Source organism: Mytilus californianus, unplaced genomic scaffold (genome assembly GCF_021869535.1).
Source record: "Mytilus californianus isolate M0D057914Y unplaced genomic scaffold, xbMytCali1.0.p SCAF_11, whole genome shotgun sequence".
Lineage (NCBI taxonomy): Eukaryota > Metazoa > Mollusca > Bivalvia > Mytilida > Mytilidae > Mytilus > Mytilus californianus.
The window spans coordinates 40,291,751-40,317,406 of record NW_026262593.1 but is presented as its reverse complement, the minus strand read 5'-3'; the positions used below and the strand labels follow the sequence as shown (position 1 = coordinate 40,317,406).

General features: G+C 32.8%; 2 protein-coding genes across 3 annotated transcripts in view; one reads left to right on the top strand and one right to left on the bottom strand.

Moving 5' to 3' along the window:
• The window catches only part of LOC127720072 (uncharacterized), a 43,698-nt gene extending 39,930 nt beyond the window's left edge, over positions 1 to 3,768 (bottom strand). Inside the window, exon 1 of one of the 2 annotated variants that reach the window (XM_052226468.1) lies at positions 3,707 to 3,768. The gene's annotated coding sequence lies outside the window, so the exon portion shown is untranslated. The remainder of the gene's footprint in view (positions 1 to 3,706) is intronic. The other variant, XM_052226469.1, reaches the window with a different exon arrangement.
• Positions 3,769 to 14,678: 10,910 nt separating this feature from the next.
• Positions 14,679 to 25,082, top strand: LOC127720084 (ADP-ribosylation factor 2-like). The gene is made up of 5 exons (XM_052226493.1): positions 14,679 to 15,042; positions 20,797 to 20,874; positions 21,430 to 21,503; positions 22,020 to 22,257; positions 24,043 to 25,082. Exons 1-5 carry the CDS (start codon positions 14,949 to 14,951, stop codon positions 24,312 to 24,314), a joined length of 756 nt encoding a protein of 251 aa, XP_052082453.1. The 5' UTR covers positions 14,679 to 14,948; the 3' UTR covers positions 24,315 to 25,082.
• Positions 25,083 to 25,656: the final 574 nt, after the last annotated feature.

The following is a 25,656-nucleotide window of genomic DNA, read 5'->3' as shown; positions in this document are numbered from 1 at the left end:
CCAAAACTCAATCCCAGCCTTCCCTTTGTGATATGGAATTTACTGTATTTTGACTTCTGTCCAAATTTCATAAAGTTCCAAAGAAGATATAGTGACCTACGGTTGTTAATTACTGTCATTTGATCTCTTGTGGAGAGTTGTCTCGTTGGCAATTATACCACATCTTTTTATTTTTATATGACAAAGTTATTGATGTCTAAAAAAACTTAACCAGACTGAACTCAATGCTGATGCCCTGCTCCTTGAATGTACATTGTTTGTTTGGCTTTGTCTCGCTTCCACAACATAAATGTGGCAGACTCAACAAAAATGTGCATTCTGTTGCTTTTATAACAAATAATTAATATTAACTTGTTGTATAACATTAACTATAACTACTGTAAATTCAGAAATTGTTGTGCGCATTTATTATTGCAATTTTTGAAGAATGGACAAAAATGCGAGATTAATTATTGAGACTTCATGAAAATTTTCATATAGCTATATGTATCAGATATCAATCAGAATGTGAGTTTCAATTTTTACGATACTTACACTTTCACATTATTTGGATTTATAATAAAAACCTCGCAATAATTTCTGAATTTACATTACTTTTTTTTGGCGAAGTATACAGTACAGGGTCAGTTCATGTACACTGTAATTTGTTTATGGAAAGAAAGAGACAGCACCTTCTCTACCTCCTTTGGCCTTCTCTTGTACAAATTAACAGTCAGGTACACAGATTATAAACAAAAATCTCACTCATTATATCTTTAATGTGTCTGAAAGTGACTGAGAGACCGAAAAAACATTGTAAAACTGTAAGTGAAAAAGTATCATTTGTTCAGGTTATATCTTATTGCCATGAAAAAAATACAATATATTTGAAAATCCACCTGCCACATATATCTATAGCGAATCTAGTGCAGCCAAAAAAAAATCCTACTGTTAAAGCAGGAAGTACAAAGGATGTAGGATATACAATTGTAAGAGCCATTATATGGCCTTGAAAATGCAAAAACAGTAAAGCTCTTCAATGCTTTCAAAATTAGGTTAATTTTATTGGTAAATGAACATGATGAAAAGGATGATATAATCTTGACAACTCTTTAGAGCAGAAATGTCAGTTGTGATGTCATAAACATGTTGAAATTGACATAATTGATCTAAAATGGCAATTTTTTGACAAACTTAAATATGGGCAACAGCCTTCCCAAACAAAGATATTTTACCCAAATGAACATCTTGTTGCAAAATATTGCTATGAGTTAGACTGTGACTCATATTATTAAAATTATTAAAAGACAAAATTTCAAATGAGGCCATTTAGGCAGTTTTGATGAAAAGCAAGAAGTTAAGTGCTAAGCAAATGCATGTTATAGTTTTCAAAATTATAATTACAAATGGACAGATGTAAAAATGGCACTTCAAACATGTTTAACCCAGCAACATTCTTAATGAGCCTGTCCAAGTACAGTGTTTGTTATTGGTTCAAGTCTGTCATATTTGTTTTGTTATAAATTAGGCCATTAGTTTTCTCAATTGAATTGTTTCATATTTTTCATATATAGGGGCCTTTACTAGCGGAATATACACTATGGGCTTTTCTCATTATTGAGGGCTGTACAGTTGCCCATAATTGCTAACATCCACTTCATTTGAAATTTGGTGGATAGTTGTCTCATTGGCAATCATACCATATCTCCTTATTTTTATATATGTAGACATCTGGCAGATTAGAATATTTTGAACATCTATAAGATGTTATTTAACAGATTGATAATACTTATTTGATTTTTGAATTTGAGGGGCCAAAAAGGTGGCCTTATACATCTACCTTCTTTGTATGAAGAAAATTTAGTATACAAAATTGTGTGTTTAATTTTTCAACAAATTAGGTAATTAAAGCAGCACCATACATGTACTCATGAATAATATAATTCTGCCATAAATTTACCACATGACAGGAAATTTCAACTGCAGCTGTCTGACTTTAACAAATTATTTATCCATGTAAATTTTCTAATTTCCATTTTTTAATTTATCAAAATATTTCTTCAGGAAATCAAGTATTCCTTATTTTTTTTAAATACAAAAAGTTTTTTTTTTATGTTCAAGTGAAATCAATGCATCATATCATTCAATAAACTAAAAATAAAAAATCCTATTAACCAATTTTCCTTGACCTCAGGAAAATGTTCAAAAACTCTCAAATTTAGTAAAAATCATCAAAAAGGGCCATAACTCAAATAAAATATCATTAAAAATTTGATGGAAGAAATTTTTCAGTGGATTTTTACTTTCTGAGCATTTTTGACAGTCAAATTCTCCATTGTTTTTCTAGATGTAAGGTAAAGAGTTGCATTTCACCACTATGTTAAGATAAATTCTAGTTTGGGATAATTGTTTTTGAAGTTTCAAAGAAGAAAGTCTTTAAAAAAAAAAAAAAAATGCAAAAAATTGGTAAAGAGCATTTACTTCAACAGTCAATTGACAGTTGGGTTCAAATGATATATTTGTGTTTCTTGCCTTGATGATCAAAAATTGAAAAGTAATTAAATAATTGTCATTTAAGGACATTTTATAATATAGCAGGCAGGAATAGCTAAACAATGATGTTGCATTTAGAATACAAAGGGAGCAAATTAAATGCCAAAAAAAGGGAAATAGTATGGCCAGCATTTAATAAAATATTTTCTATTCTAGCTAAAAAATGAATACATTGAAATTACAAGAAAAAATCAACAATAGATTTTTTTTCTGTATGCATTTGAATTGGAAAGATCAATTTGCGCAACTTTTTATTACCAATGACTGTATGATTTCACAAAAAAACCTACATCACATTCAGCCTTCGTTATAGGGATTTCTTAAAAAAGTTTTCCTAAAATACTGAAGTTAACACCAAATTCCTATATTCATGTAACAAGTCATGCACAATAATGGTAACTGGTCCTTAACCAATAGAATAACTCTTTGGCCCCATGCTGATTTCTGATTGGTCTTCACATACAATGTGCAAATATCTTAAAGACCATAAGAGTAAAGGATTTTTAAGCTAATACTCACCAAAAAAGAAGTTTAAAAAAAAAAAAATTTATTGTGTGAATGAAAATTTAAGTTTATCTAAATTTTCCCATTTTCAAGTAATTTGAAGGAAAATTGTGATTTTCAAATATTTCTTCTAATGTCATGGTGTCAGAGTAAACCTGTGCCCCCCCCCCCCTTTTTCTAATCTGTACCCATGTTAAAAATATATGTAAAAGACTGTAAAAAAAACTTTTAAGGACTTGAACACCCAATTTTTGAGAAGAATGTACATTCCACATTTTTGAGGTGTCCATTAGATGAATAACATTATAAACTTGCATTGTTCTGTAGCAAGTGCTTGTGTATATATATAAACTGAGTCACATTTTATCACTGTGGTTAAAAAAGTTGCAGAATTAAAAAAAAAACATGTACACATTTTTGTTCTCACGTTTTTATTTTATCATCCTGTGTAAACATGTTAACAAATGAAATGTAAATACTGGTCATTGTATGTGTACCAAGAAACCCTGAGAAAATCAATAAATGAACGGGTCAACTATTTTTTTATTGTCTATCTTGACCACCACATTCCTTTTTGTTGATGTGCGTCAGATTTGTGATATTCATTGTAAACAATGCAAAAGTCAATGTTGCATGACACATGAATATTATAAGGTGCAATGTTACCTACCTACATTTGTTTAACCATTCCACTTGCATGGCATATCTGCCGGAAATGCATAAAAAAGTACCGTTTTGTTTTACAAAGAAACGGATTATCGCCCCTAGACTGTCCCAAAAAAAATTCAATGAGGTTACTGAAGGGTGAAATTTTTTAAACCTGAAAAAACTGTTGTTAAGAAAAAAAAACGTAATCAGAAGAAAATCTGTGATTCACAAAGAAGTATTTAAATATACGTCTACGTTTATCTCTAAATAGTTTTTAACAATAGCTATGAATTTATTGATGATTTTTTTCTGTCATAATCCGCTTTATGACATTTTATATGTCTCTCAGTGGTGAAACTACTATAACACATTATAGTAGTTTCAGACGAGAGAGAGACGTTTTATACGTCTCTGCTGAGACCAGCAATCTGAATGCACACGGATCAAGAAATGTTTCCTCAGTTGAAAAGGTTGGATTGATTCTAGGGCTTATATATTGTTAGCAGGCGCTGATCCAGCTATTTTTAAAAAGATGGGGAAAAAAGGGGGGTTCCAACACATGCAAGTCATATAAAAAAGGGGGTTCAACTATGTGTCCCCATAAATAACATTAGTTATCAAACAAAAAGGGTGGGTTCCAATCCCCGGAATAACACACCCCTGAATCCGCCAATTGTTAGTGTAACACATAGGACCTGATATACACTAATATAGATTTAACGTCACAGTACCCAAATTGCACCGAGTACCCAAATTGCACCTATTCAACAAAAAAAGCTGCGGAAATCTTACAAGTTTTCTTTGAGACTAAACAATTTGTCAACAAAGGTAACTATTTTTAAATATACACAAAACGTTCACAGTATATATATATCAACATCAACAGATGAAGCATTCCCTGGAAAAAGTAAATCTACGGAAACGTCGCCATGCGACGTTCTCAAAATGTCATTTTTTAAAAATGAGCAAATTAAACATGTTACAAGTATCCATTTCTTTTAAAAAAAAATGATAGTAAGCATGGCATAATGTCTAATTGTTCAAAATATTTGAAGAAATAAAACAAAACATCTGTTATTAGATTTTTAAGGATGGGAATTTAAACATGGATGCAATTTGGGTACTCCTCATTACAGAATCATGGAACGTTTGGAGGTCGGTTCAAACCCATTTTTCTATGATTCAATATGGATTCAAAATTAAATTGGTGCCGTACCTATCTAGTAAATAAGGATACGTCTACATATTAAACACAGAATGGAAACTTTTGTCTGGATTATAAAAAAACGTAGGTGAAAAAACTGTCAAAATAGGTGCAATTTGGGTACCCTCACGTTAGGTCCAAGGTATACGAGATATAGTCCCCGGTTGACTGATAGGTCGATCCACGGCTTGCCAACGGATTTTTTTTATCAAGTTGAATGTCCTTGATGTTTCTAGATAGAAGGACATGAAATATAAAAAAAAAAAAGATATCACCCGACATAATTTATGCAAACAGTATTCGATTTCAAATAAAATCGTGTGACGAAAAGAATGATTTCGATTTCAACCCAACTTCTTTACAGCCATTATTAATTTTAACACGGTAATTCAGGCAATACAAAAGTCTCAGAGTTTTATCTCCATTAGAACCGCCACAAATCAATTCAACTGATGTCGCCTCGAGGTCAATCTGCGGTCTTCAGTAACTTTTATAAGAGTATGGTGTTACATAGATATTTTATTGTACACATTTGATTTAATGCCATCTTTATTGCATGGTCGTAGTCTTTGCAGTATTCCGACTTAATTGAGAATGCGTACCTAAAGGTTTGTACAGTATAAATTCCCATCAGAGGCGGATTTAGGGGGGGGGGGGGGGGGCGGGGGGGGGGGGGGCATTTCCTCCTTTTTCGGGTAAAAATTGGTTGTTTATATAGGGAATCACTGAAGCATGACTGGAGTGGCCCCCTATTAGGCAGTCAGTGGGCTCCCACTTATGAAAATTTCTGGATCCGCCACTGCCCATTTCAGTCGTAAAGTAGGCCTGTAATAAAATTGAGAATGGAAATGGGGAATGTGTCAAAGAGACAACAACCCGACCATAGAGCAGACAACAGCCGAAGGCCACCAATGGGTCTTCAATGCAGCGAGAAACTCCCGCACCCGGAGGCGTCTTTCAGTTGGCCCCTAAACACATATGTATACTAGTTCAGTGATAATGGACGTCATACGTAACTCCAAATTATACACAAGAAACTAAAATTAAAAATGATACAAGACTAACAAAGGCCAGAGGCCCCTGACTTGGGACAGGCGCAAAAAAAAACCCGTATATATATACTAGCATCGTCTATAGGTTCCAGGGTAAGCTGACTTGTAAGAAAGTCATGATAAGGATTCGCTGCTACCATAACTCATGAGTCGCTTAACGTATATGCTTCTAGGTGCATGATGGTCTGAAAGCTTAATTTGCACTTTTAGATAAAATGTTGGACGTCTTCAACTTCCGATCGATCCAGTTTATAGTTGTTAAATTTGACGAAAAAGCTGTTGAAAAGTTCTTCTATGATTTACAGACGGTAGTCAGAGGTTTGACGTTTCACATAGCTCTAACAAACTTAGAGTAGAATAACTGTATACCGCCATCTTGGATTGTAAAAAAGCAGTACACAATCGGTCTAGTTCTTTGCTTAAATCTGCAAATATTAAGACAGATTGGCAATTAATGTTTAAGACCGTGTATTTGAATAAAAACAAATAAAGTAGTGTGTTGCATTAATAAGACTGTTTTAACGATTACCAAATATTTGTGTTTGTTCGAATCAATTTTTATAAATAGCAATATAAGGGGAGATAACCCAAATAGTAAAATTTTTACAATGGTATATTAGGGTAATTGTTTTTTTTTTTCTTGTCGCAAGAAGAATAGAATCGGTAACACAATTGTTTCTTTTTATTTTCTTTAAGCATATTATAAAACCTATCCTTTCATATTTTATCCCAAAATTCTATCTCATATATTTTTTTTATATTCACAAAAAAGTGTTTTTTCATGAATAACCAATGCAAATTTGGGAAAATTTGCACGACTCGTAGCTTGACCAAATAGCACTGTGACACCCTACTTTTTATCATATTTTTTTAAAAAAGCATGGTAAAATCTTCTTTTTGGCAAAGTATGATCCACCTTTATAAGATTACATAAGGGGAAAACGCAACAATGTGAAAGCGAAAAGAAAAGGTTTTGTTCTCTTAAATAGAAAAAAAGAAAGAAAAATAGTGTCACAAATTTCGTTTTCTTGCAACACATCTTGACAGTATAAAAGGTTACTTCAAAAAATCTACTGTGAAATGATGAAAATATATAGCGACAGGCCGGATAACAAGAATCACAAAACGATATTGGACATAACAAAGTTAGCAATCACCTAAACCACCTGCACCGACCGTAGCTTCTCCGAAAAAAAGACATAAAATTTAGACAAACATCGAACAATACAATATATGGTCCAGGTAACCTGACATATAGTTCAGACACAAACTGCGACGGGGTTGCACTAGTTTTACGTGCAAATAAAACTCCCCCTTAATTTTCTTATATCTTACTCTTCCACTTAGTTCATCCCTCAAATATCTGAGTATTGTCGAACTTTCTATAGTTCATCCCTCAAATATCTGAGTATCGTCGAACTTTCTATGGTTCATCCCTCAAATATCTGAGTATGGTCGAACTTTCTATAGTTCATCCCTCAAATATCTGAGTATCGTCGAACTTTCTATAGTTCATCCCTCAAATATCTGAGTATCGTCGAACTTTCTATAGTTCATCCCTCAAATATCTGAGTATCGTCGAACTTTCTATAGTTCATCCCTCAAATATCTGAGTATCGTCGAACTTTCTATGGTTCATCCCTCAAATATCTGAGTATCGTCGAACTTTCTATGGTTCATCCCTCAAATATCTGAGTATCATCGAACTTTCTATAGTTCATCCCTCAAATATCTTAGAATTTAACAGGGGCGGATTCAGGCGGAGGCGTGGCGGGCGTGCGCCCCCCCCCCTAAAATTTGCAAAGCATGGGTTGTCCTCAGCTTAATAAAGAATATTTCGATAATTTTACCTCAATTAAAAATTTAAGTTTGCGTCCCCCTAACCTAAAATCCTGGATCCGCCCCTGGAATTCAGTGTCCAACTTTCTATGTACACATATTTCGACAAATAAAGGATAACGACCACATGCACTTGTTCTATTGATAGAAACAAGTAAAGTATCTGCAAGTGTGGAGACAACAGCTAGGGTATACCGTAGGATATTTCAAATTCGGAAAGCTGAGGAGAAGAATCGAAATAGTCTTCGCTGAACGTGTTCAAGTTTGTCTATTTTCAGATTGGTATGTGGGTCCAATATTGTTGTATATTCTGTCTGATTTGGGGTTGTGTAGCATTGGCTTTCATTCTTGCTGCAGCTGCTGGTGTTCCTGCGAAGAAAATCAAAATCACGTGATGTATTATAATACTATCAACAGGATGAACTCTTACTTGAGCAAAGAGATAAAAGACGGCACTAAATTTAGTAGGCAAGGGCAAAATGTGTGCGCTCTGCTAGCTGAGAAAGTTCGACTTCTGCCGCTAGAAAAATATACAACACTCCCAACATTTTTCATGAAGTCTCGTCATATAAAATCAGTCAATTAAATATAAGCAGCGTTTGTGATCGAGGGACCAATACGTATTTAAAATCGTCATGTCATCGGAAGAAAGAACTATGTTAGTATATCAAAGCGACATACTAGAAAACTATAAGTATAAATGGACTTATTTCACTAGCCATGTACGATGCACTACGGCTAAAACATTATAGTTTTGATCATTCTCTTTTGTTCAAATTTTGAAAAAAAATTGTAACAGTAGTTCTGTGAGTACGACAACATTGATGATTCGTCGGTGATGTTGTCCTTCGCGTAGAAAATTAGTGACAAAAACAATTTGAACTCTTGAATTTGCTGAGTGACTTAAATTGAAAAGTGGACAATTTGCTGCATATTATTTGTTTCTGCCTCATTCTCCGCAAGGAAGCCATTGATCACAAGTTCACAAGAAGTACGTTTTTTATGGTAAAAAAGTTATTTGATATGAAAAAAAAATTAAAACAGATTTGTTATGTATAATGTTATTTTTCTCAGAAGCAAAATTTCTTCGGCTTATTATTTATTGGCGGAACTAAAAATTTGATAAAAAATGAAAGGTCCGTGTCTCATTTACAGGGACACGGACACGGACCCTTCATTTTTTTCTAATTTTTAGTTCCGTTATTTATATATGGTCTTTTAAAAAATTTCCATTCTCAATTTTATTGTTATTTTGAAACAGAGTAGCGAACATCCTTATCAATGATTTTAATGCATTTTTTTAAAAACAAAAGTGATGCATTTCATTATTTTTTTCACTCCACGGCCCCTGGTTAGTACCAACGCAATATTATGGATTTCTTCTGCGTATACAATTATCATTTCTGAGGATATCTACTGAAACTTTAAAAAAAAGATAAGTTAGTCACAATTATTGAATAATCATAAAAGCAAATTACACCCCTTCCTGGAACATCATGTTTATCGGATTAAGACGGCAAACAATCACTTTAGTTATTGAGTTTGTAATAATTCAATGTCTTTATATATGTGAATACATCAACCATGTGCAGGTCTTAGATGGAGTGAGTCTTGTAATTAAAGGTTTTTTTTTATAATGTAACAGTTGATGTTCCTTCTGTTGGATCCTATTTATGGAGTGCTCATTTGTCAGTTGGTTTGATATGCGCTCATATGTAAAGACGTCTTTATTCATTCCATGAAAGTAACATTGTAATCGACAAAAAATTACAACATGGATATGGACATAAAAAATTGATTAAAACTTTCACAAAATTTTCATAGTTTGAAAGAATAACAAATCGTGTTACTTTTCCAGTTTTAACAGTAATATCATTCAACGAACACATACAGTCTGTAAGCTTATGAATTGTATTTAAATCTTTCTCATTGGCTTATAAGAGTTGTTAAAAGGTTATATTTATACAGTTGTTGTTAACTTGCTGTGTCTTGCTTTTGCATGATAAACACCAGTTTGCTACTATAGTCTTTTGCTTTTCTGAATTGAAATTTTGCAGTCAATTTATTGACATTTCATACGTTCGTACTGTTCATGATGTTTGTGTACGAAATATATTTGAAGTACAGCTACCAATCTTAGAGTGTAGGACATCATGCTTCCATATCAACAGGTTACGTATTCGAGCTTGCTTTCAGTAACTGCGAGCATTCTTATAAGTGATATGATATATGGTTTGTTATTTGTTTGCTTGCACTTGTGTTATTTTATCTACTAAACTGTTATTTCAGAGGTAAATGCATGCATTCCTGTACTGATTTTATTCTATTTTCTTGCATGTACCGTTTTTATGAGCCTGATCGAGATTATACCATGTATCTCGCACCCTGTGTCTGCGGTTGATTTATATGTCATTTCATAATAGTTTGTGCTTTTGGAGAATTTGATGTTGAAACAGGGAATGTGTCGACAGCAACCCGACCATAGAGCAGAAAACAGCCCAAGGCTACCAATGGGTCTTAAACGCAGCGAGAAAATTCCGCACCGGAGGCGTGCTTCATTTGGCTCCTGAACAATAATGTACAGGTAGCAATACACAGTTAGGAGATTGCTTTCTTATTGTGATTTTAATCGTCGGTTTGTTTTTTCATTGACGTGTACCCCATGCACATCTCCTTCATTCCTATGTGATTAAAAATAAAATAATGACACATACACATTTTTCTCCGATTCGATCGATTAAGAGCTTCACATGCTGTATAGACACCAGTCTCTTTCGTGAAGGTCTGGATGGGGTTTATTGAATAGAGAGTAATAGGCAAAAGGCGCAGAACAAATGGCAAATAGAGAAAAATAGGCAAAAGTAGAAGAAGAATGTGTTTGAAGACAAGAATGCCTCCGCTCAAGCTGAGCAATTTTCCAAGTTAAAAGGGCATAACTCAAGAATGCTAAATGACTCACAACCCAACCCCTGTCTACGTGTTGTGGTTCTTAGCATTGTGTATGAGTTTCATAAAATTTGGTGAGAAAAACTTAAGTTAGGGTGCGGAAACAAAAAAAATGCAATTTTCGACGTTAAAATGGGACCTAACTCTCGAACTGTAAGTAACTTCACTGCCAAAATTCGAACTCTGTCTGCGAGTTTTGGTTCTCAGCATTGTGTATAGTTTCATACAATTTGCATGATGCAAACTTAAGTTAGAGTGCAGAAACGAAAATGGGACAGACGGACGGACGGACGGACAGACGGAAAGACTTATGATAACCAAATTTGCAGGCAGTTGTATCATGAGCTTGGTGTGTGTTATTTACCAAAGTCAGATCACTCTGACCTTGATTTTGACCTTTGACCCCTATGATATTAAAACCCTTCCAATTCGTGTTCGGCTCATATATTTAGTACCGTAAAACTTAGTTCAACAAAAGTTGGTACTAGTATACAAGGGTTGTGGTAGTGTCGTATACCAAATTCAGGTCTCTCTTACCTTGACCCTTATGAAAGTAAAACCTTGTCGGATTTTTCTACTATAGAACTCTTAGGTTGTCCAAACTTGGTATGCTGATACAACATGGGGTAGGGGTGTTTCATAAATAAATTAATTTAGAGCTTAAACCTCTATCCTATGATAGTAAAACATTGTATGATTTGTGTTTGGTGCATTAATTGTGTACTGAAGCACTTAGTTTGACCAAACTTTGTATGCAGAAGCATCATTCTGACCTTGACTTTGACCTTTTATTTCTGAATTTACGGTAAACCAACTATGTTCCTGAGTCAGTATAATTCTTTCAGATTGACATATCAGTAACCATGTGTCAATCTAACACTGGCAAAGGCAATGATTATATAAAAATCTCAAAATGAAATTGTCTCAATACTGAATTTCATATCAGCAACTTAAATGCATGTACGGCCGGGGGTATTTATGCGGACAGCTCTAGTTATCTCTAAGGTATCATTTTTTAAAACTTAATTTTGCTGACTGAAAAAAACAGCAAATTTGAATACTGTTCTACTAACTAGATATAAGAAGATGTGGTATGAGTGTCAATTATAACTACAGAGTTATCTCTCTTTACCCATCTTCCACACAAATGATGTCATGATGACTTTTATGCGTGTTTTGTTGTGCTGTGCATAATTAATATTATCAGAATGAACGGAACAAAAAGACTTGTTTTAAAGTGTGAATGAACGTGTCAAAATTTGTTATGCCTGAAAGGGTCGTGTGATAAGGAAAATAAAGAATTTTAATTTAATTTTGAATACTGTCGAAAACCTAATATTGATGTCTAAACGTCTTCTTTATACATATGTCCTTGGATTGCTGTTTCTTTGACATTTACCACAAATCTCGTATTTTCCGTATGTGTTAGTACACCTTGATCTGTCTGTGAAGTAAAATTAAACAATATATATTAAATCATCTATTAGTTTTGTGAAAATGTGTAATATTGCATAAACATGTCCAATTAACAAGATCGAGTTATGAGAGTCTTGGTGGGATGGGGTTTAGAGAATAGAGAATTATGGGCAAAAAATGCAGAATATAGGGCAAAAAAATAAAGAATAGTGAATTATGGGCAAAAAATGCAGAATGTAGGGCAAAAAATAAAGAATAGAGAAAAACAGGCAAAAAAAATTAAAAATAGAGAATAATTGTGTGCTAAAATATAAAGAATAGAGAATAATTGGCGAAATAAATAAAAAAAATAGAGAAAAATTGTAAAAAAAAATAAAAGAAGAAAGAAATGAAGGACCATCCCCCATCAAGACCCTCAATTATGGCATTTTCCATTGGGGTGATTAACATCATAAACTTGCATAAAAAAATAAATACAACAGTAATAATATACTTCTTTCTTCAAATAAACCAAAAACAAACAATTTGGACTTTGTATAGTCTAGGCATATTAAGTTTGGTCATATCATGAAACGAAAGACTGCATGCTTGTTGTAAAGGAAAGAAAGCAAATAAAAAACTGGAACTTATAAATCCTATTCATAGAAACGCGACTTTTTATTTTGTACATCCGCAGAACCGATAGCCGTTATAGGGTATGCGAATCACAGGCGCTTGGGAATGGACCCCTCTTTTTCTAAACATTTTGTTTGTGTATTTTGATTATTATTTAGTAAATACCTTGCAATATTTTTACTTATTCAATGAGTTCTACTCTTTTCCATACGATATTATAGAATAACAGTACTTTATATTGTTGACCCTCGATCTATATTCTCATTTCAATGAAATAGAGGGTCAAAATTTATAAATTACTGTTATTGTAATATCGTATGGAAAAGTGCAGAACACATTTAATAAGTGAAAATAAGTTAAAATATTACAGAATATTTAAACAAAGAATTAAAACACAAACTTGAAAAAATTAGAAAAAGGGGGCGGGTCCATTCCCCAAGCGCCTGTGTTGCCAGTTGATCAATCTAAATAAAGATACAAAAATGTAGTACGAAATATCTATTTGCATGCATACAAACCGTATTTTTCAGGTCCAAATATTAAAAAGAAAAAAGGAAACCATTTATAATAATTAAAAAAAAGAACAAGAGAACAAAAAGCATTAAGCAGTTATTAAAACGAGGACATAACACCCATTTGAAATTCTAGTTTGCTTTTGTTACATATTTTATGTTATGGCCCGAGAACACAGTTATTTCGTAGTGCATTTCTTTTAGACAAAAAACGCAAATTTAAAAATCGCACCTGCTCTATCCAAAAAAGATTTTTACCGTGTAGTGTACTACTTTTGGGACAAATTATATCAACATTATAGAAAAGTCTATCGGCTCTAACTCAGAATATGGATAATTTTATGTTAAGGGGGTCTGTAATTCAGTATGACAGCTTCAGACATACTAATTCAAGTTTTGACCTTTTCAAACTGGACCAAATTACCACTTTGCCTAAAAATTCATGCCACAAATTTTTTGTCATGCAATTTCATCCCCTACTTACAATTTTAGGCATAAAATATAAAGAAATAAATTTCGAAGGTGTATGAAAAAAATTTGCAAGTTATACACTGTCCACACCAGGGACTCAAGATTTCTAACCAATATTGTCGCCCTATCCGGCGATATACTAAATGAAGAAATATGCTTAAAGTCATTTCAGTCATGACACACTGACATGAGAGCTCCTGAAAATAGTTAATTTTCTTACAATTATGATCCATGATTTAAAGTTTTATTTAGGCAGACAAATACTTCTACATTATTATTATTGTCCTTCAATATATTTTTCTGCCTCTGTACTACTTAAAATTAAAGTCAGATTTGTTGCCCAGTGACCTCCCGCACTCGAGGCGAACACGCTAACACGAGACTACCGAGGCGGGTTTTATTAATAAAAAAATGTGATTCAAATCTTAATAATAATAGTAGCTCATGAGCGGTCACTTGAACCACATATAATAAAGTTCTTCTCAAAATGGAAATTCCGAAAGCTTCAAAATCAACAGTTAGTCTGAAAATATGAAACAATGTTATACCCTTGTTTTGTTTGTTTTTATTACCTGCAAGGTATAACCACGTATATTCAAATACGCCTGAAATTAACGGTGTACCCGACTTACTACTTCTATTATCCATTCTCGTGGATTTTTTAATATTATTTGGAAGTTACATATACAAATTAATGCTTTTATCGATTTCTTTTCGATGGAAAATATGAGAACTACACCAGTCCTTTCCATTTTTATTCAGAAGCAATCAGAAATCCAAAATGACCACCGTATGTAAAATGTTAAAGAGATTGGAACGTCATTTTCACCATGGCCGTCACTTTGAAACGAATTTTCCTATGTATTTATAAATGAAATATCGAACGATAAAATTCTATTTTTCACCTTATTATTGATTCAAAACCTGCTGAATGGCAGAGCTATCACATCGTTGCAGTTTATTATTCCTTAACCGTGACTGTTAAGATGCCAGAATCGATTTAAAATTGTTTATTTCATAATCAATTATGGATCAAGTTTTAAGTTTGAATAAATAGATCGTCAAGAAATTGACATTTTTTAAAATTAAGAAAACACCTCCACTAAATGATTAAGTGTGTCGTTATTCGGAACTCTCCAACACTAGGTTATTTTTAGACGATGAAGGATGCTGACTGTGTTCAAGAATATGACACAATGTTATTAAACCATGGTTAGAAATGGTTTGTTTACCAAAGTGATGGGACAAGCCTGGAATAAAATTTCTAAATACAGATCAAAGGAAATAAGAATACTTTTATTAGGTAAGTTAAATAACAATATATTATTCTATTCACATTTATTATTATTCTTCTAATTAATATTATGTATCTATAATACGATAATAAACAAATTTCAGTTATATATGATTAATAAGAGAACCAAAAAAATAAAAAGGTTTTCAATAAAAGGTTATTAGTTCTTCTAAATTGAACCCGCTCTCTTTGAATGTAGACATCTGTTTGTAAATCTTTGCATCAGTCAGACGTTTAGTGTCTGGCATATATCGAGGTATGTACTTCATCTACGCTCTTATAATAATGTTTACACATCACAAATGCATATTTCATGTTGCAGATACATATATTTTCATGATTGCACATGAAAACAAATAATTGTCTAGGTCACACAGATATATTCTAAGTTTAATGCAGAGTAAATATCAATACAGATGTGTTGAATTCAACACGCAGCTGTGCTCTTCAATGCAAAAATGTATAGTGGTCTACAAATAATCCAGCCCGAATCGGTGTTAGGGTCCGCCTTGCGCATGCAGTCTGCTTGACAGATATCTAGCAACTGAACAGATTTCGATCGAATAGGTGCTAGGGGCCGACTTGAATTTAAGTAGGGGTGTTAGTTTTTGCTCCATGCAGTTGAAGGCCTCATAGTGACTTTGACTTGATGAAGAACAGCAATATTTTCTAAGTGCTTATCTTAATGAAACTGAATCCTGGTTAAAACACTTCAAGCTCAGTCCTCATCATATAAGGGTATCCAGTGGATGGGGTTAATAGAATACAGAATAATTGGGAAAAAGAGTAGAATAAAGGGCTATAAAAATAAAGAATAGAGAAAAATAGGCAATAAAAAAAGAATAGAGAGTAATGGGCAAAAGAAATAAAGAAAAGAGAAAAATGGTGAAAACCTCCCATCCTAAATCTCTCATATCCTTCCTGCTCTACTTCAAACATTATTTATAACGATCGTAATGTTCAAATTTTGCTATGAAAAACCCGAAAAAAATATATGGGTTGTACTTTTTCTTTTCGCACTTACTTATTTTTAAACTTTCATTAAATCACTTGGTTTTGAAGAGTTTGCGAACGGAAGAGCTGACTAACGTACGGATGAGCGACAAACGTTATATACTATTCATCCAATAGTTATACTAAACAGAGGGTAGAAGATGAGAGACATACTTCGTTAAAAAGAGACCAAAAAGCTAGAGACCAAAGCACAATACACAACCTAAACATGTGTGTATATGAAGTCATGCAAGACGAACTGGGAACACTAAACTGAAGTTTACGGAAACTCAAATCCTCTTTTAACCAATATCAGGACTAGTCATTGCAGCACCATTCATACTGCTTAGTTTTCAAGCAAGTCAAGTTTAATAGTAGCATGGTAAATTGAAGTATCACAAAGTATATAGTTTCACATTAAGTTAGGTGGTTTGATTAAGATTATAACACAATGTTGACTGCTGTACCCCTAATTTTGACATTTTTACCTATTATGTCTTTTTGTTTTCGGTTCACACATTGTTGTCAATATAATGGAATTTTATGCGACTGTCATGCAAGTGTCTGAGAGGTTTAGCTAGCTATAAAACCAGGTTTAATCCACAATTTTCTACAAAAGGAAATGCCTGTACCAATTCAGGAATATGACAGTTATTTTCCATTCGTTTGATGTGTTTGAGCTTTTGATTTTGCCATTTGATAAGGGACTTCCCGCTTTGAATTTTCCTTGAAGTTCGGCATTTTTTTATTTTACTTTTTATTCACAGTTGATATATAAACTTCATTAATAAATATATGAATAAAACCAAATTTCGGGTATACGTCAATGAGACAGGAACCTAACGACATTGACAACCAAAAGACTTCTAAACGTCAACATAGTTATGTTAAGTCTTCAACAATATAATATTGTTTATGAATGAATTTTTATAAGTTTTATTCAACTGTTTCGACATCATCTCCCTATTCATCATTCCTAGCGGGTTGATTTCGCCTCAAAGAAAGGACACGTTTTCAAAAAAAATTAGTCTCCAAATACTGAAATTGAAGGGACTTTTTTCAGATGTTGACAAAGTTTGTCATTCTGTGTCTCAGGAGAATCGAAACCAAGCGCTGCCCGACATCATTTCCGAAATATTATTCTCTTTTTAAACCTTTTCAAAATTTTGTTTAAAAATATACCGGGTTTAGCTTTCTTCAATATATATCATATGTGCTTAAATTTGAAGGGAAATCTTTGAACAGGAAGGCGAATGTTTCATTGTTTTAAAATTCTACGCTGTTAAGAATAATCATTAAAATCTCTGTAATCATACTTTGGCATGAAAGGTCCATGACACACAGCGATGAGTCATCGCCAGGTATTATACTCGAGTTTATTTAGATCAGGAAAATCGATCGAAATTAATTTCTTTTTTTCTGCACCCAGCTGCTGTGTCATAATTAAAATTACAAAACGTGTACACAGTAGAATTCCGTTAATTAATTATTAATGACAAATCATGTACACAATAGAATTCCGTTACGCACATATATACGGGGATATATTATTCCTTTTAAGCAATCTGTTTTGATTGATAATGAATTTCAGCATATTGATGGAAAAACGTAAAATTTGTCGTTGACTGAGTTTTGACAATATATTTGTGTGTAATTTTCAAAACTAAGATGAGACAGTTTTGCTTATCTTTGATTTATTATTTAAAAAAAAATGTTTGTTCCGAATTCATGTTTTCTAATTTTTTTTCCTTAAGATATAAAAAAGTCAATGTTTTTTAGAAATTAGTAAAAAAAAATGTTTTATTTAATTATTTGCTAGTTTGTCAATTAACCTTACACCCGTAAATTTCACTCATTCGATTATTCGTTTATTCATGGGGTCCATTTATTGATTAGTTCTTAAGTCTTTCCATAGACATATATATAGTATTGCATATGTCTCTGGTCTTATATCAAGATTATAGTTTATTTGATATGTACATGTGGTAACCGTAAAATCATAAAAAGAGGAAGAAATTCGAACGGATATTTTACTATTGGACTTTTATAGTACAAACGTTTATAATGCAATATTCCGGAAATCAACAATTAAACAAACGGATATTGAGGTTTTTATATCATTATATATTGATGAAAATAAAACATCTTTTATATACTTACAAGGAAAAGGGAAATAAAATTGACTTTTTCAAATAAAATATTTTATAAACACGTACAAGAAAAAGGAAATGAAAATTGCGTTTTTCGGATATGGGAGTTGGCTGAAATAATACTTTTACATAATTCTCTGAAGTACTATTTCTGTTCTTACGACTAAAAAGTACATATACGTACTACTTCAAAAGTTTTCATTTTTTCTATATATGAAAAGAAATCTGTGTCCACACTTCTTGATTATCGCATTAAATTATGGCAATTCAATATTTTATTTAAAATCTCATGTCTCAAATATATATAACATTACATTAAGTGTATAAAATATGTATACACAGAGAGCCATTCTATACAGAATTATAAGAGACTCTTACATTAAAACATTACTGCAAGTTCGTCTATAAAACATATGTATGTACATTATTTAGAGTATAACACATTTCTACGTCAATATAAAATAAGAAAACAGGTGTTGGCACAGCTACGAACCATATTGATATCTGCGAATAAAAACACTGATTTTAGTTTATCATTAAGATGAAATCAGTATTAAAATGCTCTGCTTCATCATTTATTTTTGCCTAAAATAGTCATATAATGGACATGTTACAATTACATGGATTTCACCTTTTAAAATATTTTTACAATTATCGCAAACTCTGCATGTGAATTATATAATTAGTGTAATATTCATGTTATTTTCATACTTTATATGTATGATTTAATAAATATTTAATGTACTTTATATTTTTTTAACACAAAAATCGCTATTTTGACACAAAGACTTGCTTTATTATTTATCTAAGTGGTCCCTTAGGAAACTGATTTCGAACTAAAGTATGACATTGTTTCTTCATCTTGGATATTAAACGACAGCTGGATTTGTCAAGATCAACTGAACTATTGTCAGATCAACCATTTACATAAACATCCTGAAACATTGCCAAATTATTAGTTTTTAAGTTTTCATGGTCGCCCCTTTTAAACCCCAGAAACTTCTAAATAGTAATAACAAAACAAATATACATCACACTGAAAAAAATCTACATATAATCATCCACTCATTATCATGCCGTGATGATGCATCCCCAATACAAAATACCTTGACAACTGAAGCTTGCATCATTTACACGTCAGATGGTTTGTTGATATAGCAGAAGAAATTGATCTTGCACGTGTTTCTAATGACACGTGCGTTGGTTTTTCCATCATTAAATGATAAAATTGCACATAAGATCAAACATGTATTTATCTTGTCTATTTTTTAGTCTAAATTTATTACGATGAGAGAAAACAGATAGTTTTACATTCTAAATTTATATCAATTTATTGCAGTTGCCAATTATGAATATTTTAACAACAAATTGCTTTTATCTTGCCAGGGTAAGAAGCAAGCTACCTTTCAAGTTTATAAAACATCTCAATTATCAATAGAAAATATCCCATACCACTGAAGAAATTCTATTTATTAATCTTTCAGAAAACGTAGCACTAGAGAAATATAATACAATAATAACTCAATGTTTTGTCAGTGACATTGTTTATAAATATGTTACTTTGTTTAAATGTGTATAAAATTGAGAATGGAAATGGGGAATATGTCAAAGAGACAACAACCTGGCCAAAGAGCAGATACATGTTTTTGTTTAATTGTACTCTTATAATTCTAATCATTTACTTTGCTTTATTTTGTAATTCATTTTGATGATCTTTGATTGTATAGCTCAAATTTGGGCACCATGATTGGTTAATAAAACATCTTGTAATACATTATTTTATGCCTCTGGTACCACGAAGGCTTAAAATGTACTTAGCTTGATTATCAAATGCTTTAGATAAAAAATGGTAGAGTCTTCCAGAGTCGTTCCCCCAGAGTCGTCTCAGAAATAGCAGAATATATGTTTTGCAGTGGTACGGAACACCCCAAAAATCATCATCATAAAAAAATAATATAGCAGGGCACGACTTCATGTCCTGCATAGAAGAATCTGTGCAAGTTTGAATGAATTTTGTCAAGCCGTTTTCTTGGAGTTGTGGATTATCAAAGTTTGACGTAGACGACGACGGCGGGGCGATTGAGACGACAGAAGTATTCCTAGCTAGCTGGACCCTGTTGAGCTACTCAGAATCACATACACGATGTGACAAAGGCATTCTCCGACAATGAGGAACATTATGCAAATAGTATACAAAGATGATGCACTTCTCGGAAAATTTGTAGAGAGAACCTATTCAATCTTTTTGGGGAAATCTTTCTTTCTGAGTGTATCTGTAACTCTTTTTTTTTTTGACAAAAAACTGTAACAACTAAAAATTATTGACGGAACAGGTTTACTGACTTTCAAGTGGCCGGGTCTTTTGCTTGTTTTTCTTCTTCTGAAAAATTATGTACATAAGAGCAAAGACCTACACTTGCTTCTGTAGACATTTGCTCTAAGGTATATAAGCAATTAAGTAAGTGTTTTTAGTTTATTCCCTGTAGTGAGTTGGATTCGTGTTTGCTGTCTTTGTAAATATTTCCTCTTGTGACCCAGTGAGTATTCTTTCAGACAATGATATATTTACCTTTTTATCTCATAGAGTTCGATTGGTTATTCGCATTTATTTTTTTTCCAGGTCTGGAATCAGTTGGAAAGACAACATTATTATATAGGCTAAAGTTGGGAGAACCAATAAAGGCTACGCCAACAATTGGTGAGTGTCATATCTACTCCGCTTCCGGTTCGTTGATGAAAAAATATGCTATAAAGATTTTTACGATTTCCATGCTTATTTAATACTGATGGATACTTTTATATAACATGACTGCAGGTAATTAAACAGACAACTAAGATGCCAAAATATAATAGTGCATTGATGCAAACTAAAGCAAAAATAGAAAACAACAATTGGAATAAATTAAGTAGTGGCAATTACCACGTAAACAACAATTGGAAACTTAAGTAGTTGCTATTACCACGTAATATTAGTTTTGTGTTATCATACTATTCATCCCACCCATGATTGCTTAGAAAATACTATATGCGTGAGGGTCTGGGTGGGGTTTAAAGAACAGAGAATATCAGACAAATACTGCAGAAAATTGGGCCATAAAGAATAGAGAATAACAGGCAAAATGTATAGAGAATAGAGAATACACAAATGAAAGAATCTCACCCAGACCTTCATGCATGTTCATACTAATTATGCTTTTATGAATTCTGAATCTTTTACATAACACTATGTTACATATGTATGTCTTTATTTCAGGTTTCAACGTAGAATCTTTTCAATATAAAGACTTGTCTCTCAATGCATGGGACCTTGGATTTGGCGGTAAAATGGTAAGTGATTTGTTTGGGTGTTGATTAACCTCTGCTGATACATTATTACATAAACAAATGTTGTGGAGAAAAGCATTAATATGAGTTATGGGTTTTGATCATTGTTGAAGGCCGTATGATGACCAATAGTTGCTAACTTCCATGTTATTTGGTTTCTGGTGTAGATTTGTCTCATTGGCAATCATAACACATATTCTTTTTTTTTATATAAACAACATTTTCATGATATTATTTAAAAACTGCGACAGGCACTAAATTCATTAATAGCTCTGATTCCTTATCCTGGTTTGGCTTTACTTTTGTACTTTTTAGTTGTATCAGCTGTTCCATGTATGTTTTAGGTTTTGGATTCTCAAATATTTTGGCATCGAGCATCTCTGATCAGACATTACTTGTCGAAATGCGCATCGGGTGCAGTAAAATGGTTACATATTATTGCAAGTATCTTTCGTGATAACTATTTGATTTTGGAAATATCTTTTAGCATTTGTGTCTATATTTAATTCTATTTTGTAGCGTCCGTTGTGTCAACATTACTACAAGGGTAGCAATGCGGTCGTTATCATGATAGATCGCGGAGATAGAGAACGACTGGAAGAAGTCACATATGACGTCATTAAACCAGCATTAAAATCAGAAGAACTCAAAGATGCAGTGTTCTTATTCCTTGCAAATAAATCAGACATTAAAGATGGAATGAGTCTTCAAGAAATATCTGATTCGTTGGCTTTGAATAATTTAAAACGAAAATGGAGTAAGTATATATGATTAAATGGGAAAGCTGGATATATACATAAATAAAACTATTGAAGAGGTCCAGCCATTCTCGAGGGTACATGGGAAAAACACCTCAATATGTTTCGTGGTTAAATAATTGGTTTTTTAGTCCCCTATCGACGAACCTAAAGGGGACCCAAGGTCTGTCTGTCTGTCTGTCTGTCTGTCTGTCTGTCTGTCTGTCTGTCTGCTGTCTGTCTGTCTGTCTGTCTGTCTGTCTGTCTGTCTGTCTGTCTGTCTGTCTGTCTGTCTGTCTGTCTGTCTGTCTGTCTGTCTGTCTGTCTGTCTGTCCGGCAAATCAGTTTTCCACACTTTTTTTCTTCATATTTGGTGTACTGTTTTATCATGACAAGTTATAGATCAAGTTCGAATTTTGTTCCGGTCTGATGATTTTGTGCAGAGTTATGGTCCTTTGACTTAGAAAAATCCCTAAAATAATCAGCTATCCGCACTTTTTTTTGTCATACTTGAAGATATTGATTTGATAATTGGTGTATAGTTTTATCATGACAAGTTACAGTTCTAGTTTGAATGTCGTTCCGGTCTGATGATTTTGTGCAGAGTGATGGTCCTTGGACTTAGAATATTCACTCAATAAGTTTTCAGCACTTTTTTTCGCCATGCTTGAAGATATTGATTTGAAAATTGGTATATAGTTTTATCATGACAAGTTACAGATGAAGATCGAATTTTGTTCCGGTCCGATGATTTTGTGCAGAGTTATGGTCCTTGGACTTAGAAAATATCCGCACTCAAATATTCAGTTTTCCGCACTTTTTTTCGTCAAGACATGCTTGAAGATATTGATTTGAAAATTGGTATATAGTTTTATCATGACAAGTTACAGATCAAGTTCGAATTTTGTTCCGGTCTGATGATTTTGTGCAGAGTTATGGTCCTTGGACTTAAAAAATACACTTAAATAATCAGTTTTCAACACTTTTTTTCGTCATGCTTGAAGATATTGACTTGATATTTGTTATATAGTTTACACCATGACAAGTAATAGATCAAGTTAGAATTTTGTTCCAATGCAATGAATTTTTAACTAGTAGGGGACTATGTATTGCCATGCAATACTCACAGAATGCTTGTTTCTGTAGTATCGATCAGTTGAATTACAAAATGTGCTCATATAAAAATGAACGCTAAAACCAGGTCAGTAAAAAGAACTTTACCAAAAAATAAAACTCACAGATACACTAGAACAATGTTCAATAATTTATAGAATATGCTCATAGCGGCTGAAAGCAAACTGAAAGTACGGACTGCCGATAAAGAATAACGTTTTTTTTTTAATTATGTTTAGAGATACACGATAACAAATGGAAATAAAAAGGGTCAAACACGACTTCTTATCATGATGACAATTATGTAGTTTAATTGAATTGGAGGGTCCGTCATAAGATCAATGTATAGAACACATTTATAAGTTAAAACATGTAACGGGATGATTTGAAGGTACATAGAGACAATGGACAAAGTAGCCATGTGTTTAGTTAAAGGGGAAAGGGTTCGGAGGTGGAAGGATGCGTGGGAGGCTACATAAAAAGATGGTACAGGAGAGTTTAGTCGTGAAAATAGGAGAGCGTATATGGAAAATGATTGGAAAAAAGAATGGACGTACGAGAGAAAGAAACCAAATAAAATATATTTATACCAAGATATTTTCGACGATGAACTGATCTTTCTACTCCAAGCTTTTGAAGTAAACAAAAATAATAGCTTTATTAGTGCAATAAACTGAAGTTTATTTTTTCAGATATATTTACTATTAGTGCCTTGACCGGAGATGGCATCACGGAGGCATTTGACTGGCTAGCCCTACAACTAGGATCAAATCAAGTAAAACAAACTGCTGAAACTAATATGAAACAAACTGAAATAACGAATTTTTTACCGCCACAAAATCCGGAGACATGTGAACGGACGACGTATAGTGCTCTGGCTTGTTTTTTCATTAGGCCAACTCAGGCAGTTGGTATTAAAGACGATGATGATCGTGATGGCGACGAGGAAAAGGACAATGTATGACGTCACGATGAAAATCGAGCATGACAGATTTCATATCAATTCAACTTTCAGAAATGTCTCGTTACCATTGTTAATAAGAATTTTATATTTGCATATTTAAGCTAAAATCAGTTGGAAAATAATAGCAAAAATCAACCTTTTTCTAGAGGAAGGTGTGCAAATTTATTAACCATCTTTCATACTTTAAATGTATCTAGCGATGAACGTTCAATCCAGCAATCATTCAAGAAGAACATGACCAGTAAACCAGTTTACTATGATTTACAAAGTGAATTATCTTCAAAAACAATGGAATACCGTTATGACAATGCTGGACCATGGATTAATCGATAAAAGCATAGTGCCGTCTTTATCAACCCTATTCAACTCAAATGTATCTTCACAACTGTTCTCGAATTGAGAGAGTAAGCTAAGCCATTGCATTGCATAGTGAATCATTTCTGCCATACAACCATAAAATGTCTCTGGAGATACAAGACTGCCTGAGGGGTGGTTGCGTACTAAACAAGTATAAATTGACGCGCCGGTCATCTATATGTGGATGATAATCTTAGCTGTGATTTTATTCGTCATTTATCATAAACTTCATTTTGTCATCTAGAAAATCATCATAGAGTTTTATATATTTAAAAATCACAAGTCTCAAAAACATTTTTTATAGTGTATGTATATAGTTCGCTTGTACTGAAAATTTATTTTATGTGAGATGTACGGATTAGAAGTTCCAATTACCGGTTGTAAATAATTATAAATTTCATTTTGTGCTCATTACTATCTTGTTTTACCTCCAATTACTTGAAAGAGAAAAAGAATCACATAGTTAAATCAAAGCAGATAATTTTTAGTCGCATAAAAATAAGGAGATGGGGTGTATGATTTACAATGAAACAGCTATCCACCACAAATGTAAACTACAAGCCAACTTCATTTTGCAATACGGCCTTCTAGAATGAGCATATAGTAAGCTATAAATGGCATTGACATTACAAAATGTGAAGAAACACCATTGGACCTAATTTGTGGACTTTGACTAAAAAAAACATAATTTTATATCAAGAAAATCTAAAAAAACTGACACATTTTAAAATTAGCTTGGCACCCTAGCTGTAAAAACTCGAAATACTGAAATTCTGCACGAAGAACACGCATGTGCATGTGTTTAGACCATAAATACTGTCATCGGTAAACTTGGATTCAAGAAACATGTTATTTAGAAAAATCCTTGCTATATTTTCTGCCATCAACAAGCGTCTGGATGGCGGTAAACAGAATACAGAATAATGGGCACAAAATATAAAGTATAGAGAAAAATTAGGCCAAAAAAATAAAGAATAGAGAAAAA